The sequence below is a fragment of the Sphaeramia orbicularis genome, chromosome 15 (genome assembly GCF_902148855.1).
Source record: "Sphaeramia orbicularis chromosome 15, fSphaOr1.1, whole genome shotgun sequence".
Classification (NCBI taxonomy): domain Eukaryota; kingdom Metazoa; phylum Chordata; class Actinopteri; order Kurtiformes; family Apogonidae; genus Sphaeramia; species Sphaeramia orbicularis.
Window position 1 is genome coordinate 663,674 of NC_043971.1, and position 24,713 is coordinate 688,386.

The 24,713-nt window shown below is 43.3% G+C and overlaps 2 protein-coding genes across 4 annotated transcripts in view; one reads left to right on the plus strand and one right to left on the minus strand.

The window, feature by feature from the left end:
• LOC115434209 (ectodysplasin-A receptor-associated adapter protein-like) overlaps nucleotides 1–3,929 on the minus strand; it is a 22,128-nt gene extending 18,199 nt beyond the window's left edge. For all 3 annotated transcript variants that reach the window (XM_030156017.1, XM_030156016.1, XM_030156015.1), the window contains exon 1: nucleotides 3,669–3,929. In XM_030156017.1, the coding sequence (XP_030011877.1) occupies nucleotides 3,669–3,726 (58 nt within the window). In that variant the 5' untranslated portion in view covers nucleotides 3,727–3,929. The remainder of the gene's footprint in view (nucleotides 1–3,668) is intronic.
• A 3,109-nt stretch (nucleotides 3,930–7,038) lies between these two features.
• The window catches only part of pdzd8 (PDZ domain containing 8), a 39,896-nt gene continuing 22,221 nt past the window's right edge, over nucleotides 7,039–24,713 (plus strand). Inside the window, exons 1-3 of the mRNA XM_030156523.1 lie at nucleotides 7,039–8,133; nucleotides 20,534–20,662; nucleotides 23,622–23,724. Coding sequence (XP_030012383.1) covers nucleotides 7,232–8,133; nucleotides 20,534–20,662; nucleotides 23,622–23,724 — 1,134 coding nt within the window. The 5' untranslated portion in view covers nucleotides 7,039–7,231. The remainder of the gene's footprint in view (nucleotides 8,134–20,533; nucleotides 20,663–23,621; nucleotides 23,725–24,713) is intronic.

Genomic DNA, 24,713 nt, shown 5'->3' on the forward strand with positions numbered 1-24,713 from the left:
GTATTCTACTTTATTTTGCTGTATTCTACTTTATTGTACTGTACTCTACTGTATTCTACTTTATTGTCCTGTATTCTACTGTATTGTACTTTTTTCTACTGTATTCTACTTTATTCTATTGTATTCTACTGTATTCTACTTTATTTTACTGTGTTTTACTTTATTCTACTGTATTCTACTTTATTCTATTGTATTCTATTTTAATCTACTGTATTCTACTGTATTTTGCTTTATTCTACTTTATTCTAATTTATTCTACTGTATTGTACTTATTCTACTGTATTCTACTGTCTTGTGCTTTATTCTACTTTATTCTGCTGCATTCTACTTTATTCTACTGTATTCTAATTTATTCTATTGTATTCTATTTTAATCTACTGTATTCTACTGTATTTTGCTTTATTCTACTTTATTGTACTGTATTCTACTGTATTCCACTTTATTCTACTTTATTGTATTGTATTCTACTGTATTCTACTTTTTTCTACTGTATTCTACTGTATTCTACTTTATTCTATTGTACGCTACTGTATTCTACTTTATTCTACTGTATTTTACTTTATTCTACTGTATTCTACTTTACTGTACTGTGTTCCACTTTATTCTACTTTATTTTACTGTATTCTACTGTACTCTACTTTATTTTACTATATTCTACTTTATTCGACTTTATTTTGCTGTATTCTACTTTATTGTACTGTATTCTACTTTATTCTTCTTTATTGTACTGTATTCTACTGTATTGTTCTTTTTTCTACTGTATTCTACTTTATTCTATTGTATTCTACTGTATTCTACTTTATTCTATTGTATTCTATTTTAATCTACTGTATTCTACTGTATTTTGCTTTATTCTACTTTATTCTACTGTATTGTACTTATTCTACTGTATTCTACTGTCTTGTGCTTTATTCTACTTTATTCTGCTGTATTCTACTTTATTCTACTGTATTCTAATTTATTCTATTGTATTCTATTTTAATCTACTGTATTCTACTGTATTTTGCTTTATTCTACTTTATTGTACTGTATTCTACTGTATTCCACTTTATTCTACTTCATTGTACTGTATTCTACTGTATTCTACTTTTTTCTACTGTATTCTACTGTATTCTACTTTATTCTATTGTACGCTACTGTATTCTACTTTATTCTACTGTATTTTACTTTATTCTACTGTATTCTACTTTACTGTACTGTGTTCCACTTTATTCTACTTTATTTTACTGTATTCTACCGTACTCTACTTTATTTTACTATATTCTACTTTATTCGACTTTATTTTGCTGTATTCTACTTTATTGTACTGTATTCTACTTTATTCTTCTTTATTGTACTGTATTCTACTGTATTGTTCTTTTTTCTACTGTATTCTACTTTATTCTATTGTATTCTACTGTATTCTACTTTATTCTATTGTATTCTATTTTAATCTACTGTATTCTACTGTATTTTGCTTTATTCTACTTTATTCTACTGTATTGTACTTATTCTACTGTATTCCAATGTCTTGTGCTTTATTCTACTTTTTTCTGCTGCATTCTACTTTATTCTACTGTATTCTAATTTATTCTATTGTATTCTATTTTAATCTACTGTATTCTACTGTATTTTGATTTATTCTACTTTATTCTACTGTATTGTACTTATTCTGCTGTATTCTACTTTATTCTACTGTATTTTACTTATTCACTGTATTCTACTGTCTTGTGCTTTATTCTACTTTATTCTGCTGTATTCTACTGTATTCTACTCAAACCACAAACATTTCTATGATTAGAGTTCTCGACTTTTTAATTTAAAAAAAAAACCCTTAGAGGAAACACTGTGGTTCAAAAGTTTCCCCAGACTGCTGCTGCTCCACCTGATGTCCACAGGCTGGACCCAGGACATAGACTCACCCCCCCAGGACATAGGACATAGACTCACCCCCCCAGGACACAGGCCATAGACTCATCCCCCAGGTTACAGGCCATAGACTCATCCCCCAGGACACAGGACATAGACTCACCCCCCCAGGACACAGGCCATAGACTCATCCCCCAGGACACAGGACATAGACTCACCCCCCCAGGACACAAAACATAGACTCACCCCCAGGACATAGACTCACTCCCCTTACCCAAGACATAGACTCACCCCCCCAGGACCCAGGACATAGATTCACCCCCCCAGGACACAGGACATAGACTCACCCCCCCAGGACACAGGCCATAGACTCATCCCCCAGGACACAGGACATAGACTCACCCCCCCAGGACACAGGACATAGACTCACCCCCCCAGGACACAAAACATAGACTCACCCCCCCAGGACATAGACTCACTCCCCTTACCCAAGACATAGACTCACCCACCCAGGACATAGACTCACTCCCCTTACCCAAGACATAGACTCACCCCCCCAGGACCCAGGACATAGATTCACCCTCCATACCCAGGACATAGACTCACCCCCAGGACATAGACTCACTCCCCTTACCCAAGACATAGACTCACCCCCCCAGGACCCAGGACATAGATCCACCCCCCCAGGACACAGGACAGAGACTCACCCCCCCAGGACACAGGCCATAGACTCATCCCCCAGGACACAGGACATAGACTCACCCCCCCCCAGGACACAGGACATAGACTCACCCCCCCAGGACACAAAACATAGACGCACCCCCCCAGGACATAGACTCACTCCCCTTACCCAAGACATAGACTCACCCCCCCAGGACATAGACTCACTCCCCTTACCCAAGACATAGACTCACCCCCCCAGGACCCAGGACATAGATTCACCCCCCCAGGACACAGGACATAGACTCACCCCCCCAGGACACAGGCCATAGACTAATCCCCCAGGACACAGGACACAGACTCACCCCCCCAGGACACAGGACATAGACTCACCCCCCCCAGGACATAGACTCACTCCCCTTACCCAAGACATAGACTCACCCCCCCAGGACCCAGGACATAGATTCACCCCCCAGGACACAGGACACAGACTCACCCCCCCAGGACACAGGACATAGATTCACCCCCCCAGGACACAGGACACAGACACCCCCCCAGGACACAGGACATAGATTCACCCCCCCAGGACACAGGACACAGACTCACCCCCCCAGGACACAGGACATAGACTCACCCCCCCAGGACACAGGCCATAGATTCATCCCCCAGGACACAGGACACAGACTCACCCCCCCAGGACACAGGACATAGACTCACCCCCCCCAGGACATAGACTCACTCCCCTTACCCAAGACATAGACTCACCCCCCAGGACCCAGGACATAGATTCACCCCCCCAGGACACAGGCCATAGACTCATCCCCCAGGACACAGGACACAGACTCACCCCCCCAGGACACAGGACATAGACTCACCCCCCCCCAGGACATAGACTCACTCCCCTTACCCAAGACATAGACTCACCCCCCAGGACCCAGGACATAGATTCACCCCCCCAGGACACAGGCCATAGACTCATCCCCCAGGACACAGGACACAGACTCACCCCCCCAGGACACAGGACATAGACTCACCCCCCCAGGACATAGACTCACTCCCCTTACCCAAGACATAGACTCACCCCCCAGGACCCAGGACATAGATTCACCCTACGTACCCAGGACATAGACTCACCCCCAGGACCCAGGACATAGACTCACCCCCAGGCTCCTTCCAGGTCCTCAGACTGCTCATGTTGAAGGTGCTCAGGTCTCCCATGTGAAGAAAAGGTTCTGGTTCTGAAGGGTCGGACTGGAAACACGCAGGAATAGTCCAGTGTGGAGACAGAAGACACCAGTGCCAGCCCCACTATGGAGGCTGGGGTTAAACTCAGGTGGAGGTTCGGGTTAAACTCAGGTGGAGGTTCGGGTTATACTCCGTTCCTCACAGATGCAGATGCACCGGAGCGCTGCTGCCTTCACGGGCAGCTCGGAAATTCTAATATTAAATTTCGGAAGTTCTTCGGGGACTTTGTGGGAGTGTGTGTAGGGGAGACTGGGGTCTGTTATCACACATCTGTCTGTAACCAGAGCGGTGGAGAAACAGGGTGACGACACAGCACCCCCACCTGTGGAGAGGAGAACAGCACCTCCACCTGTGAAGGAGGAGGAGAACAGCACCCCCACCTGTGGAGAGGAGAACAGCACCTCCACCTGTGGAGGAGGAGGAGAACAGCACCCCCACCTGTGGAGAGGAGAACAGCACCTCCACCTGTGGAGGAGGAGGAGAACAGCACCCCCACCTGTGGAGAGGAGAACAGCGCCTCCACCTGTGGAGGAGGAGGAGAACAGCACCTCCACCTGTGGAGGAGGAGGAGAACAGCACCCCCACCTGTGGAGAGGAGAACAGCACCTCCACCTGTGGAGGAGGAGGAGAACAGCACCCCCACCTATGGAGGAGGAGGACAGCACCTCCACCTGTGGAGGAGGAGGAGAACAGCACCCCCACCTGTGGAGAGGAGAACAGCACCTCCACCTGTGGAGGAGGAGGAGAACAGCACCTCCACCTGTGGAGGAGGAGGTGAACAGCACCTCCACTTGTGGAGGTGGAGCTGCTGAACTGAACAGAATATGAGTCACATTCAACCATTGACAGAACCGTCAGAGATCAACAATATTTACCTGTTGAAGAAAGAAACTGGACTGGACTGAACCTCATGGACTGGTCTTGTGCTGGTCCCAGAGTCAGGACTAAACAGGTGCAGCTGTGTTTCAGTTCTATGTGTTTCAGTTCTATGCAGTTAAACTCTGGAACAGTCACACAGACCTGAACTGTGACAGTGTTTCAGTCCAGGCTGAAAACAGCTGTTCAGCTGAAAGGGTTCTATCTGACCTTTGACTTTAAAGGGTTCTATCTGACCTTTGACCTTAAAGGGCTCTATCTGACCTTTGACCTCAAAGGGTTCTATCTGACCTTTGACCTCAAAGGGTTCTATCTGACCTTTGACCTCAAAGGGTTCTATCTGACCTTTGACTTTGTTTTAATTGATTATTATTTATGTTTTATTGATTGTGTTTTAATCGTACTTGTGTGTTTTTAACTCTCTTGTCTCTTTTCCATTTCTGTAAAACACTGTGAATCACCCTGTGTATGAACTGGACTATACTCATAAATCTGCTTTGACAGAAAACGAAGTTCTACAGAAGAGTAAAAATATGCATGATGGCACCCCCTAGTGGACAACGAGTCTGCTCACACTCATAGTTTATATTTTTACTGGTACTTCATGTCTTTATTATCTCCACCAGGAGGTATTGTGATCACTTTGCTTCATTTGTTTGGGTGTTTGTTTGTTAGCATGTTTGTTTGTTAGCAAGATAACTCAAAAATATTTGGACAGATTTTTTTTTAAATTTTCAGGAAATGTTGATAGTGGCACAAGGAAGAAATGATTAAACTATGGGGGTGATCGGGGCGGGGGGGGGTGCAGATCTGTCTTGGTGGAGGTCTGCACTCTCCGAGTGCTTTTCTTGTTAAGTTTTATACTTTTTATATTTTATACTTTTTTGCTCATTCTCTGTTCATGGCATTCTTAAATTCCACTTTATTTAGTTTGTTTTAACCCTTACAGACCCAAACGTCCACTTTAGCCCCTCTAATCCTATCAATCCACATCAATAATTAGTGTAAAATACAGTTCTTCATCTTTTCATGGTCATCAGATATGACCATATTTGGACATTCAGAGGCTCTATAGTTACCGTGGAAACAGCGTCATCTTCTCCAACATTGATTCTCCAGTCAAACCCATGCAGTTGGATCAGTGACAGTGGATGGAGATCCTTATATGTGTTTTCTGTTATTGATATCTTTGCTTAAAAAGTCACTTTTTTAATCATTTTTCTTGTTTGTTTGTTTGTTTTGTTTGTTTTTTTACATAACCCTCCACTTTAATCTGAGCTTTTAGGAAAAAACCCAAAATACAGAAGATAACATTAGAATAAAGGGTGATAAATTTCCATTTCATGCCATTTATTTATTTGTATCAGACATGTCAATAGTACCAGTCCATAGAGTATAATGGTGCCAGTTTTTAACAAGTGTCGAATCAGTATAAAAGTCAGAGTTAACTATTGTAAAAATCACAACATTTCTAGAGTGACTTAAACGTAGCATAAAATTCAAAACTGCTTTTGGTAACATCTCATAATAAGAGCGAACATTATTAAAACAGAACATACCACTAGCACTACAGCTACGATAAAAACCACGTAGAATACAGAACGCACTGTTAAAAGACACTGTGACTGAGTGAGCAGTACAACGATTAAAATTAACCCATAAGTAACAGAGAGAAATATTCCAGCAAAAACATATGAACAATTTATTCTTAACAGTAGTGGAACAAAAATAAAATCTGTGAGAGATAAAAACACTCCTGCCATAAAGACTCCGAACCTTAGTTTGAATGTCATTATCAGATACTATATGTCCAAGGTACTTGTACTTGTTTAAGGTTAAATCTAGAGGAAAAGTAATTTTATTTATTTATTTAACCTTTATTTAACCAAGAAGAAAATCCCACTGAGATTAAGAACCTCTTTTCCAAGGGAGTCCAGGCAAGAGGCAGCACAACACAGAGTTACAACATACAATAATTTACAGGACCAGTCAACATATGTAAAACATGTGCAAGTCATTGAGTTATTCTCTGGCACTCTGAGTTTGGATTTAAAAGCATTCAGACAGATCAGTTCAGTCAGTTTCCAGTCTCTTAGCAGCATATTCCATGAGCAAGGAGCAGAGTAGACAAATGCCCTTTTACCAGCTGTGTACGGGCCAATGGCACAAAGAGGAACAAATACTCATTCGATCGCAGATAAGATTCTATACCTCTTCTTGTTATTAAACTACAGATGTAGGAGGGAAGTAGCCCAATTATTTGGGAAATGACACAAAAGTAGCACCGGGTCTTTATGGGTTAATAAAAAAACAATACACAAACAAAAACCGAAAAAACAAACAAAACAAAACTGGCAAGTCCGGCATACCTTGAACGCATCAAAAAACAGAAACGCATTCTAATGTCGTCATCACGCACCGCGACGCCGGCGCTCGTCCAATCAGGTGCTGAGTGTGAAGCTGAGGACAGACGCAGATGATATGGCAGCTTTGAGAGCGGCCAGCTGGAAGTGTCTTTGTTACCGCGGATTATGAGCCGTCTGTGACCGACACACGGACCCCTGTGCCCGCCGCACGGCCCCGGATCCGGATCCCCGCACACATGTTGTACCTGCTGCTGCTGTCCGCCCTGTCCGGGGCGCTGCTGACGCTGCTGCTCCAGTTCCTGCTCCTGTACCGGAGGAGCCCGGAGCCCGTGGGCCGGACGGTGCAGTACGGTCAAGTAGTACCGGAGGACTCCCTCAAGGAGTACTTTAAATCCGAACCGGGCCCACCGGGCCCCCCGGGCCCACAGCCCCAGCAGGACGGCACCGGCCCCGGACCGGCCAAGCCTCCGGAGGCCGGGTCCGGCCGGCAGCAGGAGGCGGCTGTCACCGGCAGACTGCCCCCCCCTCCTCCTCCACCGCCGCCGCCTTCCCAGCCCGAACCCCCGGAGGCGAACCGAGCCGAAAGCTGCCAGTTCCTGAACGCCATCTTCCTGTTCCTGTTCCGGGAGCTCCGGGACACCCCCCTGGTCCGCCACTGGATCACCAAGAAGATCAAGGTGGAGTTCGAGGAGCTGCTGCAGACCCGCACCGCAGGACGGCTCCTGGAGGGGCTGAGTCTGCGGGAGGTGTCCCTGGGGAACAGCCTGCCCGTGTTCCGGTCCGCCACCCTCATGAAGCCGGTGGCCCTGGATGAGGACGGCATGCCGGAGGAGCTGAACCTGGAGCTGGGCCTGGCCTACAGCGGAGGCTTCCACCTGGGCATAGATGTGGACCTGGTGTTCGGCAAGTCCGCCTACCTGTACGTCAAGATGAGGCGCGTGGAGGGCCGGCTCCGCCTGCAGTTCACGCGCGTGCCCTTCTCCCATTGGTCCTTCTCCTTCCTCGAGGACCCGCTGGTGGACTTTGAAGTCAAGTCCCAGTTCGAGGGAAGGCCCCTCCCACAGCTGACGTCAATTATAGTCAACCAGCTGAAGAGGGTGATCAAAAAGAAGCACACCTTACCCAACTACAAGATCAGGTACGAAATATTTATACACATATATACACAGATATATACAACACAAATATATATACACAGATATACACCACAAATATATATACACAGATATATACAACACAAATATATATACACAGATATACAACACTAATATATATACACATATATACACAGATATATACAACACAAATATATATACACAGATATACACCACAAATATATATACACAGATATATACAACACAAATATATATACACAGATATACACCACAAATATATATACACAGATATACAACACTAATATATATACACATATATACACAGATATATACAACACAAATATATATACACAGATATACACCACAAATATATATACACAGATATATACAACACAAATATATATACACAGATATACACCACAAATATATATACACAGATATACAACACTAATATATATACACATATATACACAGATATATACAACACAAATATATATACACAGATATACACCACAAATATATATACACAGATATACAACACTAATATATATACACATATATACACAGATATATACAACACAAGTATATATACACATATATACACAAATATATATACACATGTACACCACAAATATATATACACAAACACATTATAGTGAACCAGCTGAAGAGGGTGATCAAGAAGAAGCGCAACCTGCCCAACTACAAGATCAGGTACTATATATATATATATATATATATATATATATATATATATATAGGGTGTGGAAGCAAAATTTACAATGAACATTTAGTTGTTTTTTTCTCAGCAGGCACTACGTCAGTTGTTTTGAACCCAAACATATAATCATACCTAACACTATTATCCATACCTTTTCACAAACTTTTGCCCATATGAGTAATCAGGAAAGCAAACGTCAAAGAGTGTGATTTGCTGAATGCACTCGTCACACCAAAGGAGATTTCAAAAATAGTTGGAGTGTCCATAAAGACTGTTTATAATGGAAAGAAGAGAATGACTATGAGCAAAACTATTACCAGAAAGTCTGGAAGATACTATTAAAGAAGAATGGGAGAAGTTGTCACCCCAATATTTGAGGAACACTTGCGCAAGTTTCAGGAAGCGTGTGAAGGCAGTTATTGAGAAAGAAGGAGGACACATAGAATAAAAACATTTTCTATTATGGACATTTTCTTGTGGCAAATAAATTCTCATGACTTTCAATAAACTAATTGGTCATACACTGTCTTTCAATCCCTGCCTCAGAATATTGTACATTTTGCTTCCCCACCCTGTATGTATGTATGTATGTATGTATATATATATATATATATATATATATATATATATATATATATATATATATTTACTCACACACACAATACGCAGGATAACTCAAAAAGTCAAGGACATATTTTCATGAAATTTTCAGTAAATGTTGATACTGGCACAACGAACAAATGATTACATTTTGGGGGGGGGGGCTGATCTGCCTTGGTGGAGGTCTGTGCTCTCCGAGTGCTTTTCTAGTTTTAATGTTTGGTGTAAATCTGGTTAATGTCTGTCCACAGACTGTCCACAAACCGTCCACACTGTCTATAGACTGTCCACAGACTGTCCATGAACTGTCTACAAACTGTCTGCACTGTCTACAGACTATCCACAAACTGTCCACACTGTCTACAAACTGTTCAGACTGTCCACAGACTGTCCAGACTGTCCACAAACTGTCCACACTGTCTACAAACTGTCCAGACTGTCCACAGACTGTCCAGACTGTCCACAAACTGTCCACACTGTCTACAAACTGTCCAGACTGTCCACAGACTGTCCAGACTGTCCACAAACTGTCCACACTGTCTACAAACTGTCCAGACTGTCCACAAACTGTCCAAACTGTCCACAGACTGTCCAAACTGTCCACAGACTTCCACAGACTGTCCACAAACTGTCCAGACTGTCCACACACTGTCCACAAACTGTCCACACTGTCTACAGACTGTCCACACACTGTCCACCAACTCTCCAGACTGTCCACAATCTGTTCACAAACTGTCCAGACTGCCCACAGACTGCCTACAGACTGTCCACAAACTGTCCACAATCCTTCCACAAACTGTCCAGACTGTCCACAGAATGTCCACAGACTGTCCGCAGACTGTCCACAGACTGTCCAAAGACGTCCACACTGTCTACAGACTGTCCACAAACTGTCCACACTGTCCAGACTGTCCACAGACTGTCCACAAACTGTCCAGACTGTCCACAGACTGTCCACAAACTGTCCAGACTGTCCACAGACTATCTACAAACTGTCCAGACTGTCCACAGACTATCTACAAACTGTTCAGACTGCCCACAGACTGTCCACAGACTATCCACAAACTGTCCACACTGTCTACAGACTGTCCGTACTGTCCACAGACCGTCCACAGACTGTCCACAGACTATCCACAAACTGTCCACACTGTCCACAGACTGTCCATACTGTCCACAGACCGTCCACAGACTGTCCACAGACTGTCCACAAACTGTCCACAAACTGTCCACACTGTCTACAGACTTTCCATACTGTCCACAGACTGTCTACAGACTGTCCACAAAGTGTCCGCACTGTCTACAGACTGTCCACAGACTGTCCACAAACTGTCCACAGACTGTCCACAGACTGTCCACACAGGTCTCTGTATGACACTTCACTGACTTGTTTTGGATTTCAGTTTAGTTTGAGTTGGATTTTGTTGCAGGTTCTGCTGTGTAGTGGGAGGTTCTGCTGTGTAGTGGGGGGTTCTGCTGTGTAGTGGGAGGTTCTGCTGTGTAGTGGGGGGTTCTGCTGTGTAGTGGGAGGTTCTGCTGTGTAGTGGGGGGTTCTGCTGTGTAGTGGGGGGTCCTGCTGTGTAGTGGGAGGTTCTGCTGTGTAGTGGGAGGTTCTGCTTGGTTTGATCAGTGTCAGTGTTTGTTGTGATGAAGGGGGGTCAAACATAAGGCCCATGGGCCAACATTCACCGATCTGGAACCTTCATCTTGGGATGAATTTGTAAGTGTAAAGATGACACTGAAGACGTTAATGGTCCAGGGTGTATTTTATGCACACTTTACACTTTATGTTGTAAAAGTCACATTACGGAGACAGATAGAAGGATAGAAAGCTTCAACGCAAAATCAACTGCAAAACCGAAATCCCATGGTCCATAGGGGCGGGTTGCCCTGTGCAGGACGGACTGGACATGTTTTCCACAGTACCGCTGCATCCCTACTAGACTACCAACAGACTGAGCCATAACAAACTGATGGACATGTCCTTCATAACAAACTGATGGGCATGTCCTTCATTGGATCAGTAGGGTGGTCCAACAATCCTGGTAAAAAGTACAGTTTCAGATAACCTCAATTTGAACCCTGCATTAGGTTTTGGCATTCAAAAGATGATTTAGGAAAAAATTGGAAGAAAAAGGAGATGTTTTAGAGGTTGCACAAAGCCTGTACATCAGAGCATGGTTTGAAGTCCCATCACCAGTGAAAGCCCCTGAAAATGATCTGGCATTCCTTCAAAAGGTGTCTGAACATTCAGTTGTCCTAAAGCAGCCTGAACAGCTTTGGACCACATCTGTGGAACTGGAGTAAATATATGGATGAAGTAATTCCGCCCACATCTGTGGAACTGGAGTAAATATATGGATGAAGTAACTCCGCCCACATCTGTGGAACTGGAGTAAATATATGGATGAAGTAACTCCGCCCACATCTGTGGTACTGGAGTGTAGAACTGGTTGTGGTCCATTCTGTGACTCCAGTGTGACACCAGAGCAGAAGCAGCTGATGGTCGACACCCTGATGTTAAATGCAGGTTCTTTGGTTCCTCTAAAGCGTTGGGATGTCCTTAATCCATCAGATTGTGAAGGGAAGCAGATCAGGGCTTTTGTCCCCACCAGCACCATGCGTTTGTTTGAACCTTTGGATCTGCCACAAACATTCTGAACAGTTCCTCCAGTAGACTGGGCTGATGATGCAGACTTTCAGAAGGAGGAGAAAACTGGGCATTCCACAAAAGTTGTCGATGATGTCACTGACAGGGGGGCGGAGCGTGTTCAAGACTTCAACTGCAGCTGAACAAAAAATGCAGATCACAAACAGTACCGGCAACAAGTTGTCAAAGAACACAGGAACATTTTTGGTCATTTCAATAAACCAACAGTGGTTGTTGGACTTTCTAAGTAACATTTTTATGTGAGTTGCAGTTTGATTTTGTGAATAAAATTACAAATTATTCTAATCTGCCTTATTCATTCGGCTAGTTCTGTTAGAGACATCTGCACCTGTCTGCGCAACCTCTAAATATTAATCAATTTGCATAAAATTTGGACTGAAGTAATTTGGCCAGATATGGAACCAAATGCAAGGTTCTAATCCAGAGAATCTGAAAAAAAATTTTTTTGGACTACCCTATTCGATCAGTGCTGAAGATACGTCCTTAGTTCGTCTTCCTCTGTTGAACTCACGTCCTTCACCACAGTCAGTCTTCATGTTCTATCATATCGCCCATGTTCTACGTTTCAGACGCAGTACTTTGCTGTGTTGCTAGATTTTTGGGTGTGCCAAAATCTCCACCAAACTCTAAATATCATCTCCCACTCGGTGACTCAGAAGGTGTTAAAATATCTCGACTCCCACTTGCAGCTGCTACTTTATTTCTTGAAGACAGCACTTGTCTTGACAGGGCTGTTGATCATAAGTTGTGTTTTGAGTGTCACGTACTCCTGTTGTCGTGGACGGACACCCCCATGGTCGTCTCCACAGGACGCCTGACTTGCACTAGTTTGTTTTTTGGGAGTGTGCAAACTTTCATTCAGAGACACATGGTACGATACGTAGAAGAAAAGGAGGCTGGGGCACCAATTGGGGGGGGGTTAAGTGTGAAAAATGCATGGGGCCCAGCATTTGTGTGTGTGTGTGTGGGGGGGCATAGAGCAGAGGAGGGGGTCCAGTGGATACAGGATAGAAGGTGGGAACATGTGGTGTAAGATCTGCAGTAGAATAAAGGTATAGACGACAGGAGACGGATGTCAAAAGAATGTGACGTTTCAGTCAGGGGTGTAAGAAAATATCGATATCGCAATATATTGTGATGTTTCACTTCACGATACTGTATCGATATTAAAAAGTACTGTATCGATATTTTAGATATTTAGTCAAATGTAGATATGGCAGAGGTTCACTTTTGTTTTTTTTTTATTTTCAGGCTCTTTTATTTCTATATTCACATGGGTATTTGTTCTGTTGTTTGTTTACTACAAAAGTACCATTGTGATACTGCAGGTCATAAATATAGATTTTGAAATTGATAACGCTTTTTTGTTAAATAACAGATAATTCAAGCACCCTAAAAGCACTTTTTACTGTCTGAAAGAGGTAAATGTTTGTGTTTTTTTATTGGGAATGCACAAAAATAATGTTCTGATGATGGATAATTCTGGGACTGAACACTATGGATTCTTTTCGCAACAGAATATGAACATTTAAGCAGGATCTTAAACTGTAATGTCTGTAAAACATTATAAATTTATTGATTTATTTGTGTGTATTTTTGTACTGGTAAAGCTGCATGTTAAAAATGTATTTATCCAAATGTGGCACTGTAAGTTTTTTTCAGGAAATAATTTTTAAAAAAGCAACAAAACAAAAATATCACCTTGTTAACAGAATTGTGATATATTGCAATATGTCGTATTGTGATCCTAGTATTGTGACTTGTATTGCCAGATTCTTGCTGATACACAGCCCTAGTTTCAGTTTGTTTTTCACGCTAGGGGAAGTGACGTTATGTTTGGAGATCGACAAGATCGACAACAGACTGAATTCCACAGCGTTTCCCTTTCATGGGGTCCACAGTTGAAAGGAGGTATTTGTAGTTTTCTCCAAAGTTGAGACCAGATCCACCTCAGGACAGTCCTGAACCAGACCAAACCCCCATGAGCAGAGTTTACACTCACACACCTTCCACTGTTGTCCTTCATAGAATACTCAGACCACTGATCACTCTTATTTTTGGGTTCTTTCTTCACATTATTGCAGCTGCTGTAGCTTTGTATAAATCCAGAAAACGGGCACAGAATGTTCTAAACATTTTGTCTGAAGTCAAAGTTGCACCGTAGATGTCCTTTGGTAAATCGGAACCAAACACACATCAACTAATGACAAACTTCACAAATTTGACAGGCAGTAACTTCCTGCGTTTATAACCCTTCGCGATATTGCGAACTTGGTGTAGAAATGTTCAGAGTTCAGATTCATTCCTTTATTTGCTGAGCATTGCCTCCAGCAGGAAAAAGCTTCGTCATCTGACTAATTTTGCATTTTTTTTAATTTACTGATTTCTGTAAAGACGCAGTGTTTGATAATTTTTTGGTATTGAGTAAAAAAAATCCATACTTACTAGGGATGTAAACAATTAATCGACTATCAATTAATTGTCGATGAGAATTTGCTCAATTAAATAATAAATTGTTGGTTAATTGTCCTTTTCCACGTTCTGTCTGAAGGCCAACGGTTCGTCCGCGCTGCGACGCTGCGTATAGGCGGTCATGGAACCGGATCATGGTGTTGCTATTTGCGCCTGGGCAACAGTTGCTATTTGAACAGAGTCTCATCTCTGGCGTGGATCCTGAAGCTCCTTTAGGCTTCTGGAATGTGCTCCACTGGTCTTTGAGCAGGATGTGTAGAAAACTAATGAAATACAGAGGGTGCCTGAATCTACAGCGCACAGTTAATATTAGTACAAGGAGATCTGACAGTATATGATGGGTTATATATGGGACAGTATATGATGGGTTATATATAGGACAGTATATGATGGGTTATGTATAAAACAATATAAGATGGGTTATATATAGGACAGTATATGATGGGTTATATATAGGACAGTATATGATGGGTTATATATAGGACAGTATAAGATGGATTATATATATATATATATATATATATATATATATATATATATATATATATGAAAGTATATGATGGGTTATATATAGGACAGTATAGATGTTTCAGTACTATAGGGCTCAGAGGTATTGGTAGAAGTTGAGTGATTCCACTTCCATTATCCGTGTCACTTAACCACTTGATTCCCTATAGATTCTCTCTCTTTTTTTGTCATTTAAGTTTTTAGTAGGGATGCACCAATACCACTTTTTTCCAGACCGAGTACAAGTACTTCCATTTGAGTACTTGCCGATATCGAGTGAGTACCAATCCTAGTCCTTAATAATCCCATTCCAGTTGTTAGTTCCTTTTGTAAATGTGCTTTATTGTCGTTGTCAATAGTCTGACTGGAACAAAGTGCTGCTACTGACATTTAATGTGTTGGAATGAGCGTTTGACAATTAATCCACCAGGGGGCACCGCTCTGAATGAACCATACTGGACAAATATCACGAAGAAGAGGAAAGTTTAATGAAGAAGAAAGTCAGTAATAATAAACCTGTAGCTGACAGAGGGAACACTAGTGTGATCCTACTGCTGCAGTGTTTTCTCTGGTCACGTTTAACCGTTTAGCTTCAGCAGGTGCAGAACACTGAAATCCTACTGTATAATCCACCTTCTGTGTCCCATCGCTGTGGCACCACAGGAGGGTGTTTGTACTGGTTTTCCTCAGCCTTCACAAGTCTGATCTCCACCAAACTCTCCAAATGAATACAAACATGACCTGACTATCTACTAGGCACACTTTTATGTCTGTATTCAAATGTTGTGAGGTATGCTGGGAGATCTGAGCCTCTGTCTGTTTTGAATTCTTCATCCCTGCCTCCATACTCATTTTCAGAAGTGGTTCTGCTGCTGTTCATGACAGTTCTACTGTTAGCAGATGATGCTAACATGTGAAGGCTGCAGTGCACTACCATTAGATGGATGGAATCATACTGGACAGGACCAACACATCCATCCTCTTCCCTTCATGCCTCACATGTTGGCTGACATTATCACCTGCACAATGCATGACTCCATGGTAGTTTACACACGGACAGAGGTGGCACACAACTTCTGCTGATCATGTTATGGTACAACGGCACCACGGGTCCAATGGAGCTAGTCTAAACTCTAATTATCATGATAACTGTGTTTGATTACCACACTTTGAAAACTAATGGTACTGCACATTTACTGGAGAAGCAGCATCTATCTATCTGTCTGTCTGTCTATCTGTCTGTCTGTCTGTCTGTCCGTCCGTCCGTCCGTCTGTGTTTGATGTTTACATGTTTTTTTCTTTTTTACTTGTGTTCATGGGCTCAGCTGGCTGACAGGCAGCTGTCTGTACCGATAAGGCAGCAGCCCACACCAGCTGTACTCCCAGTCATCACTGCACACTTTTCTGACACCTCTGCTTCTGTATCCTCTTTTATTTGGACATTTTACCCGGGAGTATCTCAAGCTACTTTCTTTCTTTCTTTTTTTTTTTTCCTACTTGTCTTGTCCTTCATCCTAACAGCAGAATGGTAGTCTGGTTCCTTTTGGTGCTGAACAAACCTGCTTTGCCAAGGGTAACTTCACAAAGTATATGAAGCACCCCTTGATATTCTACTGTGTTTATTATGAGTTTTGCTGAACCACATTTCGATGCCGGACCCGACATACAAACAGTAACAACCATGGTGATAATTACACTGGCAACAACAACTACAACCACAACTGAGTAAACTGGGCAGAAGAGAGAGAAAAAAACAAAACAATGTTGTTGTTTACATGTTAATATTTGAATGTTTCTGCCACAGAAAGTACATTGTGCCAATTATTTTATTTGTTTTTTTGTTTTTTTTTTCAAAATACAACTTGTTTCCATTATTTCAGAGTGTGTCTAAGTATAAATACTGCAATAATAATGATAACCGTGATCTGAAATGTTCATCTGGTTCCATCCCTAGGGTTAGGGTTCCACCGGACCATGGTACCTGGGTTAGGGTTCCACCGGACCATGGTACCTGGGTTAGGGTTCCACCAGACCATGGTACCTGGGTTAGGGTTCTGCACATTCATGTTCAGACATAGAAGGTGTGAAAGTGAGTTCAGTTTAAAGACTGAAGTGACTCCGACAGAAAAGGGGAAGTGAAGCAGAAGAGGAAACACACACTTCTGCTTCAGCTGCAAGTTTCACTGGGACCATTTTTAAAAAGGACTGAAACTGAACCAGTGTACATCTGTTCTATGGGGATCAGAACCAGCTGAATGGGTTCTGTGTTCCAGTCCTGGTTCTGTTCTGTGTTCCAGACCTGGACTGGATGTTGGGATCTAGACCTGGGGCTTGGACCTTTGGTGTTGTGTTCAGGTGCTCATGGATCAGTGGACCTGTGGTGTTGTGTTCAGGTGCTCATGGATCAGTGGACCTGTGGTGTTGTGTTCAGGTGCTCATGGATCAGTGGACCTGTGGTGTTGTGTTCAGGTGCTCATGGATCAGTGGATTCAACACCTCAGCGTCTCCTCAAACCTCAGCCAGTTCTTCGACAGTGAAGCAGCTCCTGTTCGCTTCATTGCAGAACCCAGATTTTCTTACAGCCCCAGTATCTGCAGTGTGTGTCCAGTGTGTTGTGTGTGTCCAGTGTGTGTCCAGTTGTGTGTCCAGTGTGTTGTGTGTGTCCAGTCATAGTGCATCCTCTGTCCTGCTACAGCAGTGTGTCCTCGTGCATGTGCGTGTCCTCGTGCATGTGTGATCAGATGCTGGACTACAGATCGTCCTCTGCTCAGAAAATCACACAGACCTGTTGGGGATTTACAGAGTGGCACAGATGGCCTGGACTGTGTGTGTTGGGGGGGGGGGGGGGGGGGGGGGGTCTGGACCGCCGCCCACTGGACCTAATCCAGACTTCAGAGCGACCAGGGAATCCTGCCCTAGAGCCACAGAGCAAGGCACTGTGCATTCACACAGCAGCTGTTCCAGAACCAGAACCAGAACCAATACATGCTGGATCTAGAGGAAGGAGGTCTGAAACATTCAGTTACAACACATGTTCTACAAACATGTGGCCCAGGGTCCAGTCCAGTCCACCAAAGGGTCCACTCCGGCCCACTAAAGGGTCCAGTCCGGTCCACCAAAGGGTCCACTCTGGCCCACTAAAGGGTCCAGTCCAGTCCACTAAAGGGTCCAGTCCGGTCCACTAAAGGGTCCAGTCCGGTCCTTTGGATGAATGTGTCAAATGCATAAATTCCACTCAGATCTGAATCCTTTCAGTTCCACATTCAGACTAGTTTGATCTAAAGTGGGTCAGATCAGTCAAATCCTACTGTAATAACATAAATAGTCACAAATCAAAATGTTTTTTTCTTTTTAAATGTAAACATTTTCATGCATTTACACTAAAAGTATAATTTCACAAAAAATATGAACAATCTGAAATGTCTTAAGAGAAGTTAAGTACAATTTTAACAATATTCTGTCTGTAAATGATTAACTGAAGCAGAAAAAAAATGTTAAAATTACAAATTATTTTTTCAGTTTGTTCATGTTATTCACATCTTTTGAAAGGATAGTTTGTAGATGTAAACCTGTTCATAGTGTAATTTTACTTTTTTCACTCTAAAACAGATAAAAGTTTGGAGTTGTCATTATTTCTATATTATTGTGTTCTTATTTTATTGGTTCAGTCCATTTCAGATTAAATTGAACTGAAAGTGGAACTGAACAAACATGAGTCTGACTGAAACTGCAGTAGAACAGGAACAGGAACCTGTTTAAATGGACATGTGGACACCAGAGTCTAGACCTGCAAAGACTAGATCTGCTCAGACTAGACCTGCAAAGACTAGACCTGCAAAGACTAGATCTGCTCAGACTACACCTGCAAAGACTAGACCTGCAAAGACTAGATCTGCTCAGACTAGACCTGCAAAGACTAGACCTGCAAAGACTAGATCTGCTCAGACTACACCTGCAAAGACTAGACCTGCAAAGACTAGATCTGCTCAGATGTAGAACTGGAACACACAGAACACTTGGACTGTTTCAGACAAAAACCCAGACTTTGGAGCAGAGGACTGAGACTCAAACATCCAGTGAATCTACATGTGCAATAAAGACAAAGACGACCCCTGGTGGACACAAGAGGAACTGCACCCAGATCAGATCTTGTCTGGACTGTCCTGGATCAGATCTGGTCTTACAGTGTTTCCTGCTGACAGGTTCCTGTGGTCCTGGTCTTCCTGTCATCCTGGTCTTACTGTGGTCCTGGTCTTACTGTGGGCCTGGTCTTCATGTGGTCCTGGTCTAACTGTGGTCCTGGTCTTCATGCAGTCCTGGTCTAACTGTGGTCCTGGTCTTAGTCTGGTCCTGGTCTAACTGTGGTCCTGGTCTTAGTCTGGTCCTGGTCTCCCTGTGGTCCTGGTCTTCCTGTGGTTCTGGTCTAACTGTGGTCCTGGTCTTAGTCTGGTCCTGGTCTAACTGTGGTCCTGGTCTTCCTGTGGTTCTGGTCTAACTGTGGTCCTGGTCTTCCTGTGGTTCTGGTCTAGCTGTGGTCCTGGTCTTCATGCAGTCCTGGTCTAACTGTGGTCCTGGTCTTTGTCTGGTCCTGGTCTTCATGTGGTCCTGCTCTAACTGTGGTCCTGGTCTTCATGTGGTCCTGGTCTTCATGTGGTCCTGGTCTTCCTGTGGTCCTGGTCTTCATGTGGTCCTGGTCTTCATGTGGTCCTGGTCATCCTGTGGTCCTGGTCTTCATGTGGTCCTGGTCTTCCTGTGGTCCTGGTCTTCATGTGGTCCTGGTCTAACTGTGGCCCTGGTCTAACTGTGGTCCTGGTCTTAGTCTGGTCCTGGTCTTCCTGTGGTCCTGCTCTTCCTGTGGTCCTGGTCTAACTGTGGTCCTGGTCTTCATGTGGTCCTGGTCTAACTGTGGTCCTGGTCTTCATGTGGTCCTGGTCTAACTGTGGTCCTGGTCTTCATGTGATCCTAGTCTAACTGTGGTCCTGATCTTCCTGTGGTCCTGGTCTAACTGTGGTCCTGGTCTTCATGTGGTCCTGGTCTTCCTGTGGTCCTGGTCCTCATGTGGTCTTGGTCTAACTGTGGTCCTGGCCTTCATGTGGTCCTGGTCTAACTGTGGTCCTGGTCTAACTGTGGTCCTGATCTTCCTGTGGTCCTGGTCTAACTGTGGTCCTGGTCTTCATGTGGTCCTGGTCTTCCTGTGGTCCTGGCCTTCATGTGGTCCTGGTCTAACTGTGGTCCTGGTCTCCCTGTGGTCCTGGTCTTAGTCTGGTCCTGGCCTTAGTCTGGTCTTGGTCTGACTGTGGTCCTGGTCTTCATGTGGTCCTGGTCTTAGTCTGGTCCTGGCCTTAGTCTGGTCTTGGTCTGACTGTGGTCCTGGTCTTCATGTGGTCCTGGTCTTAGTGTGGTCCTGGTCTTCCTGTGGTCCTGGTCTAACTGTGGTCCTGGTCTTGTGTTCCAGGTACAAGCCCTTCTTCCCGTTCCAGGTCCAGCCTCCTCTGGGTTCCACCGACCTGGACCTGGACCTGTGTGTGCAGGACAGCAGACTGGGGGAGGGACGCCTGAGGGTGGGGCTGATCCAATGTAGCAGGTAACACACACACACACACACACGCACGCACGCACACACACTGGACTGGATCCTGGATCCTAAACATTGTATAATTTCACTTTAATCTGTTCATTATCGTTGGTTTGGTTTAAAGTTCACCCTGTTCCTCTGATTTTTTTTTTTTTTTTATACTCTTTATTTTAATGTTTTGAATCACTTTTACAGTGCATTAACAATGCTAAATAACAAAGAAAAAAATAAATTAATTAATTTAAAAAAATTGGGGGTGGAAACCCGCACAATAAAACAAGGGGGATGTTGTTCCTTATACATTCGACAGTTTTTCCATACTCAATCTGATGTCATGAATTTCTGTCCTCGAATATGATCCATTTCTCCCATCTTCACTTAAAAGTTCCCATCTTAATCCTCAGTTGAAATGTTAATTTTTCCATGGAGTATATTTCCTCTATAATGTCCAGCCATTGTTGTAGTCGTAGAGGGTCACTTTTTAACCAGTTCCTTGTGACTACCTTTTTACAGGCAAGAATTAAAATTTTAAATAAGTAAATGTCTTCTCTTTTAATTATGTCATCAGGTATGAGACCAAGGTAGATAGTCTGGGGGTCCATTGGAATTTTATAATTTAAAATATTCTCCATTGTCTGAAAAATATGGTTCCAAAACATTTGCAGTTTTACACGTCCAGAAGATATGCGAGTGATTGGCATTCATGTGTCCACATCTTCTCCAACATTGCTGCTGTTTTCCCAGTTGTTTGCTTTTAATATTTGGTGTAATAAAGAAGCGAATGAGGTTTTTCCAGCCAAATTCTCGCCAACCTTTAGAGCTGGTGGATGTTAGCTGTGTTTTACACATAGAATGCCACTCACTTTCAGACAGAGTAATATCCAATTCAGATTCCCATTTCGATTTAACATAAAATGAATTCACACCATTACATTTTTGTAGACCCTGATATAATTTAGACACAGTCTTAGTGGGTGTGTGTTTGTAAGCTCCTGTGAAGACCTTAATCAGTTCACTGCCCTCTGATAAGTTACTTTTAATCTCTCTGTCAAAAAAATGTTTTACCTGTAAATATCCATACTGATCCTTATCCTCCAAATTATATTGTTTTTTTATTTTATCAAATGATTTAAAAGTTTTCCCCTCAATGAGTGTACAAATGGCTGTTATTCCCTTTTCTCTCCACCTCAGAAATCTATTATCAGATTTAGCAGGGGTGAATTTATCTGACTGGGAAGGCCATACCAGGAGCTTACTATCATTTTCCAAATTATATTTCTTAATAATCACATTCCATATTCTCAATTGTTCTTTTATGATGTCATTATCTCCCTTATATTCTGTGTGTTCTTTACCCCCTAAACAAGCCTGAGGTTGTGAAATGTCTAAATTTAAATCAATATGTTTCCATTTGGCTTGATACTCAGGGGAACACCAATTTACAATACACCTCATTTGGGCTGCGTAGTAATACTGTTTCAGATGAGGTAAAGCTAGACCTCCTTCCAATTTTCCCAACTGAAGTGTTTTAAGTTTTACCCTTGGTTTTGTCCCAGCCCAAATAAATCTAGATACTAATTTGTCCCACGTCACAAACTGAGAGTCAGGGATTCGGACCGGAAGTGATAAAAAGAGATACTGTTCCTCTGATTTACTGCTTTAAAACATCTGTAATTATTTTTTTCCATTTTTCTGAAGTGGAAAGCAGAGCTGCGGTGGTGTCTGTCAGTGTTCAGGTCACATTTTACAGTGTTTGGCTCACATTTTACAGTGTTCAGCTCACATTTTACAGTGTTTGGCTCACATTTTACAGTGTTCAGCTCACATTTTACAGTGTTTGGCTCACATTTTACAGTGTTCAGCTCACATTTTACAGTGTTTGGCTCACATTTTACAGTGGACACTGAATAAAACTCTGTGTGTGTGTGTGTGTGTGTGTGTGTGTGTGTGTGTGTGTGTGTGTGTGTGTGTGTGTGTGTGTGTGTGTGAGGGGGAGGAGCAGCAGATGGAGCAACTCCTACCCATAGTGCACTCTGGGTGATTACAGACCAGCCTCAGTGTTGGAAGTGATGTAACTGTACAGACTGTTTTTAGACTCTGTGTCCTAAAGTAAAAAAAACATGAAGAAAGAACACATGTCCTGGTTTTCCTTGACTGAGCAAAGACGTGCAGAACAGACGTGCAGAACAGACGTACAAATCTATGACAGAAGCCACTGTGGGTGAATCCGACGGCCTATCAGAACCACACAGGGACAGGGTTAGGGTTCGTGTCAGTGTCCTTCCACTGTCTGTGCTGTAGTCTGAGCTCCAGTAGAGGACAGTGTCCACATGTCCTGCTCTCCTCTGTGTTTGTCTGTTTTTTCTGTACAGGTGTGTGTGTGTGATCCTTTTCTCCCTCAGATGTGCTGTAGTGCTGTGGTTCAGACAGCAGAGGGCAGCATCAGTCAGATAATACTACTGCTGCTACTACTGCTACTACTACTAATAATAATAAGAATATTAATGATAATAATATTAATAATAATAATAGACCAGTGTGTTTATGACACAGACAGCTGGATTTTAGACCTGTGACAATATATGAGAGAGGGAGAGAGAGAGAGGGAGAGAGAGAGAGGGAGAGAGAGGGAGGGAGGGAGAGAGGGGAGGAGACAGAGGTGTGTATTTATATTTGTAGTATATATCATTTCTTTCTTGCTATTTTTTTTTATTTTTTTTTTTCATGGGTGGAGGGGGTCTGTGGGTGGAGGGGGGGTTTGTCCATGTTCTTGTAGACAGTTGTTTGTATTGATGGACTTGTTCTGTGTTCTGGAGAACCTCAGTTCAGACAGGAGGTTCTGCAGGTTCTCACAGGACGGTCCAGTTTTGGTTGTGTTGTTGTGGTTCCTGAATGTTCCGAATGTTGTGCGAGTTCTGCAGGTTCTTGGACCCACAGACCTCATGTGTGTTTGTTTGTTCTGGTTCAGACTCTTCATCCTGGGCTCCTATGACAGAGAAACCTCAGTCCACTGCACCCTGGAGCTGAGCCCCCAGCCCTGGAAGGAGAAGAGCCGCAGCTCCATCAAACAGGTCAGTCCACAACTAACCCTGACCCTGGAGACCTGGAGATCTATAGACCTGTAGACCTTTAGACCTATAGACCTGTGGACCTATAGACTTGGAGATCTGGAGACTTATAGACCTATAGACCTGTGGACCTATAGACCTGGAGACCTATAGACCTATAGACCTATAGACCTATAGACCTGTGGACCTATAGACCTGGAGACCTGGAGACTTATAGACCTATAGACCTGGAGATCTGGAGACTTATAGACCTATAGACCTATAGACCTGTGGACCTATAGACCTGGAGACCTGGAGACTTATAGACCTATAGACCTGTAGACCTATAGACTTGGAGATCTGGAGACTTATAGACCTATAGACCTGTGGACCTATAGACCTGGAGACCTATAGACCTATAGACCTTTAGACCTATAGACCTGTGGACCTATAGACCTGGAGACCTGGAGACTTATAGACCTGTAGACCTATAGACCTGGAGATCTGGAGACTTATAGACCTGTGGACCTATAGACCTGGAGATCTGGAGACCTGGAGACTTAACCCTGTAGACCTGGAGACCTATAGACCTGTAGACCTATAGACCTGCAGACCTGGAGACCTATAGACCTATTGACCTGTAGACCTAACCCTGCAGCTCCATCAAACAGGTCAGTCCAGACCTGGGGTTAGGGTTAACTCCGACTTTGGTCCCAGATGTTGATGTGAAGTGCATTGTGGGAATGTCAGTTCCTGCAGCTAAAAATTCTGGCTCAAATTCCCTTGGTTTTGGTCTTTGTCAATGTCAGATTGATGTTAAATGGATTTCTTTGTCTCTCTCAGTTTTCTGTGCTGTCTCCATACGACACTTTTTGCTCCGTCACTTGTGTTCACTTGTGGTTTCCAGTCGTCTTCTGGTCCCCACTCTACCTGGAAACATGGAGACTAAAGCAGCAGAGTCCTGTCTGGGATTGATTTGAATAGGAGCACAGAGAAGAAGAGAAAAGAGACCA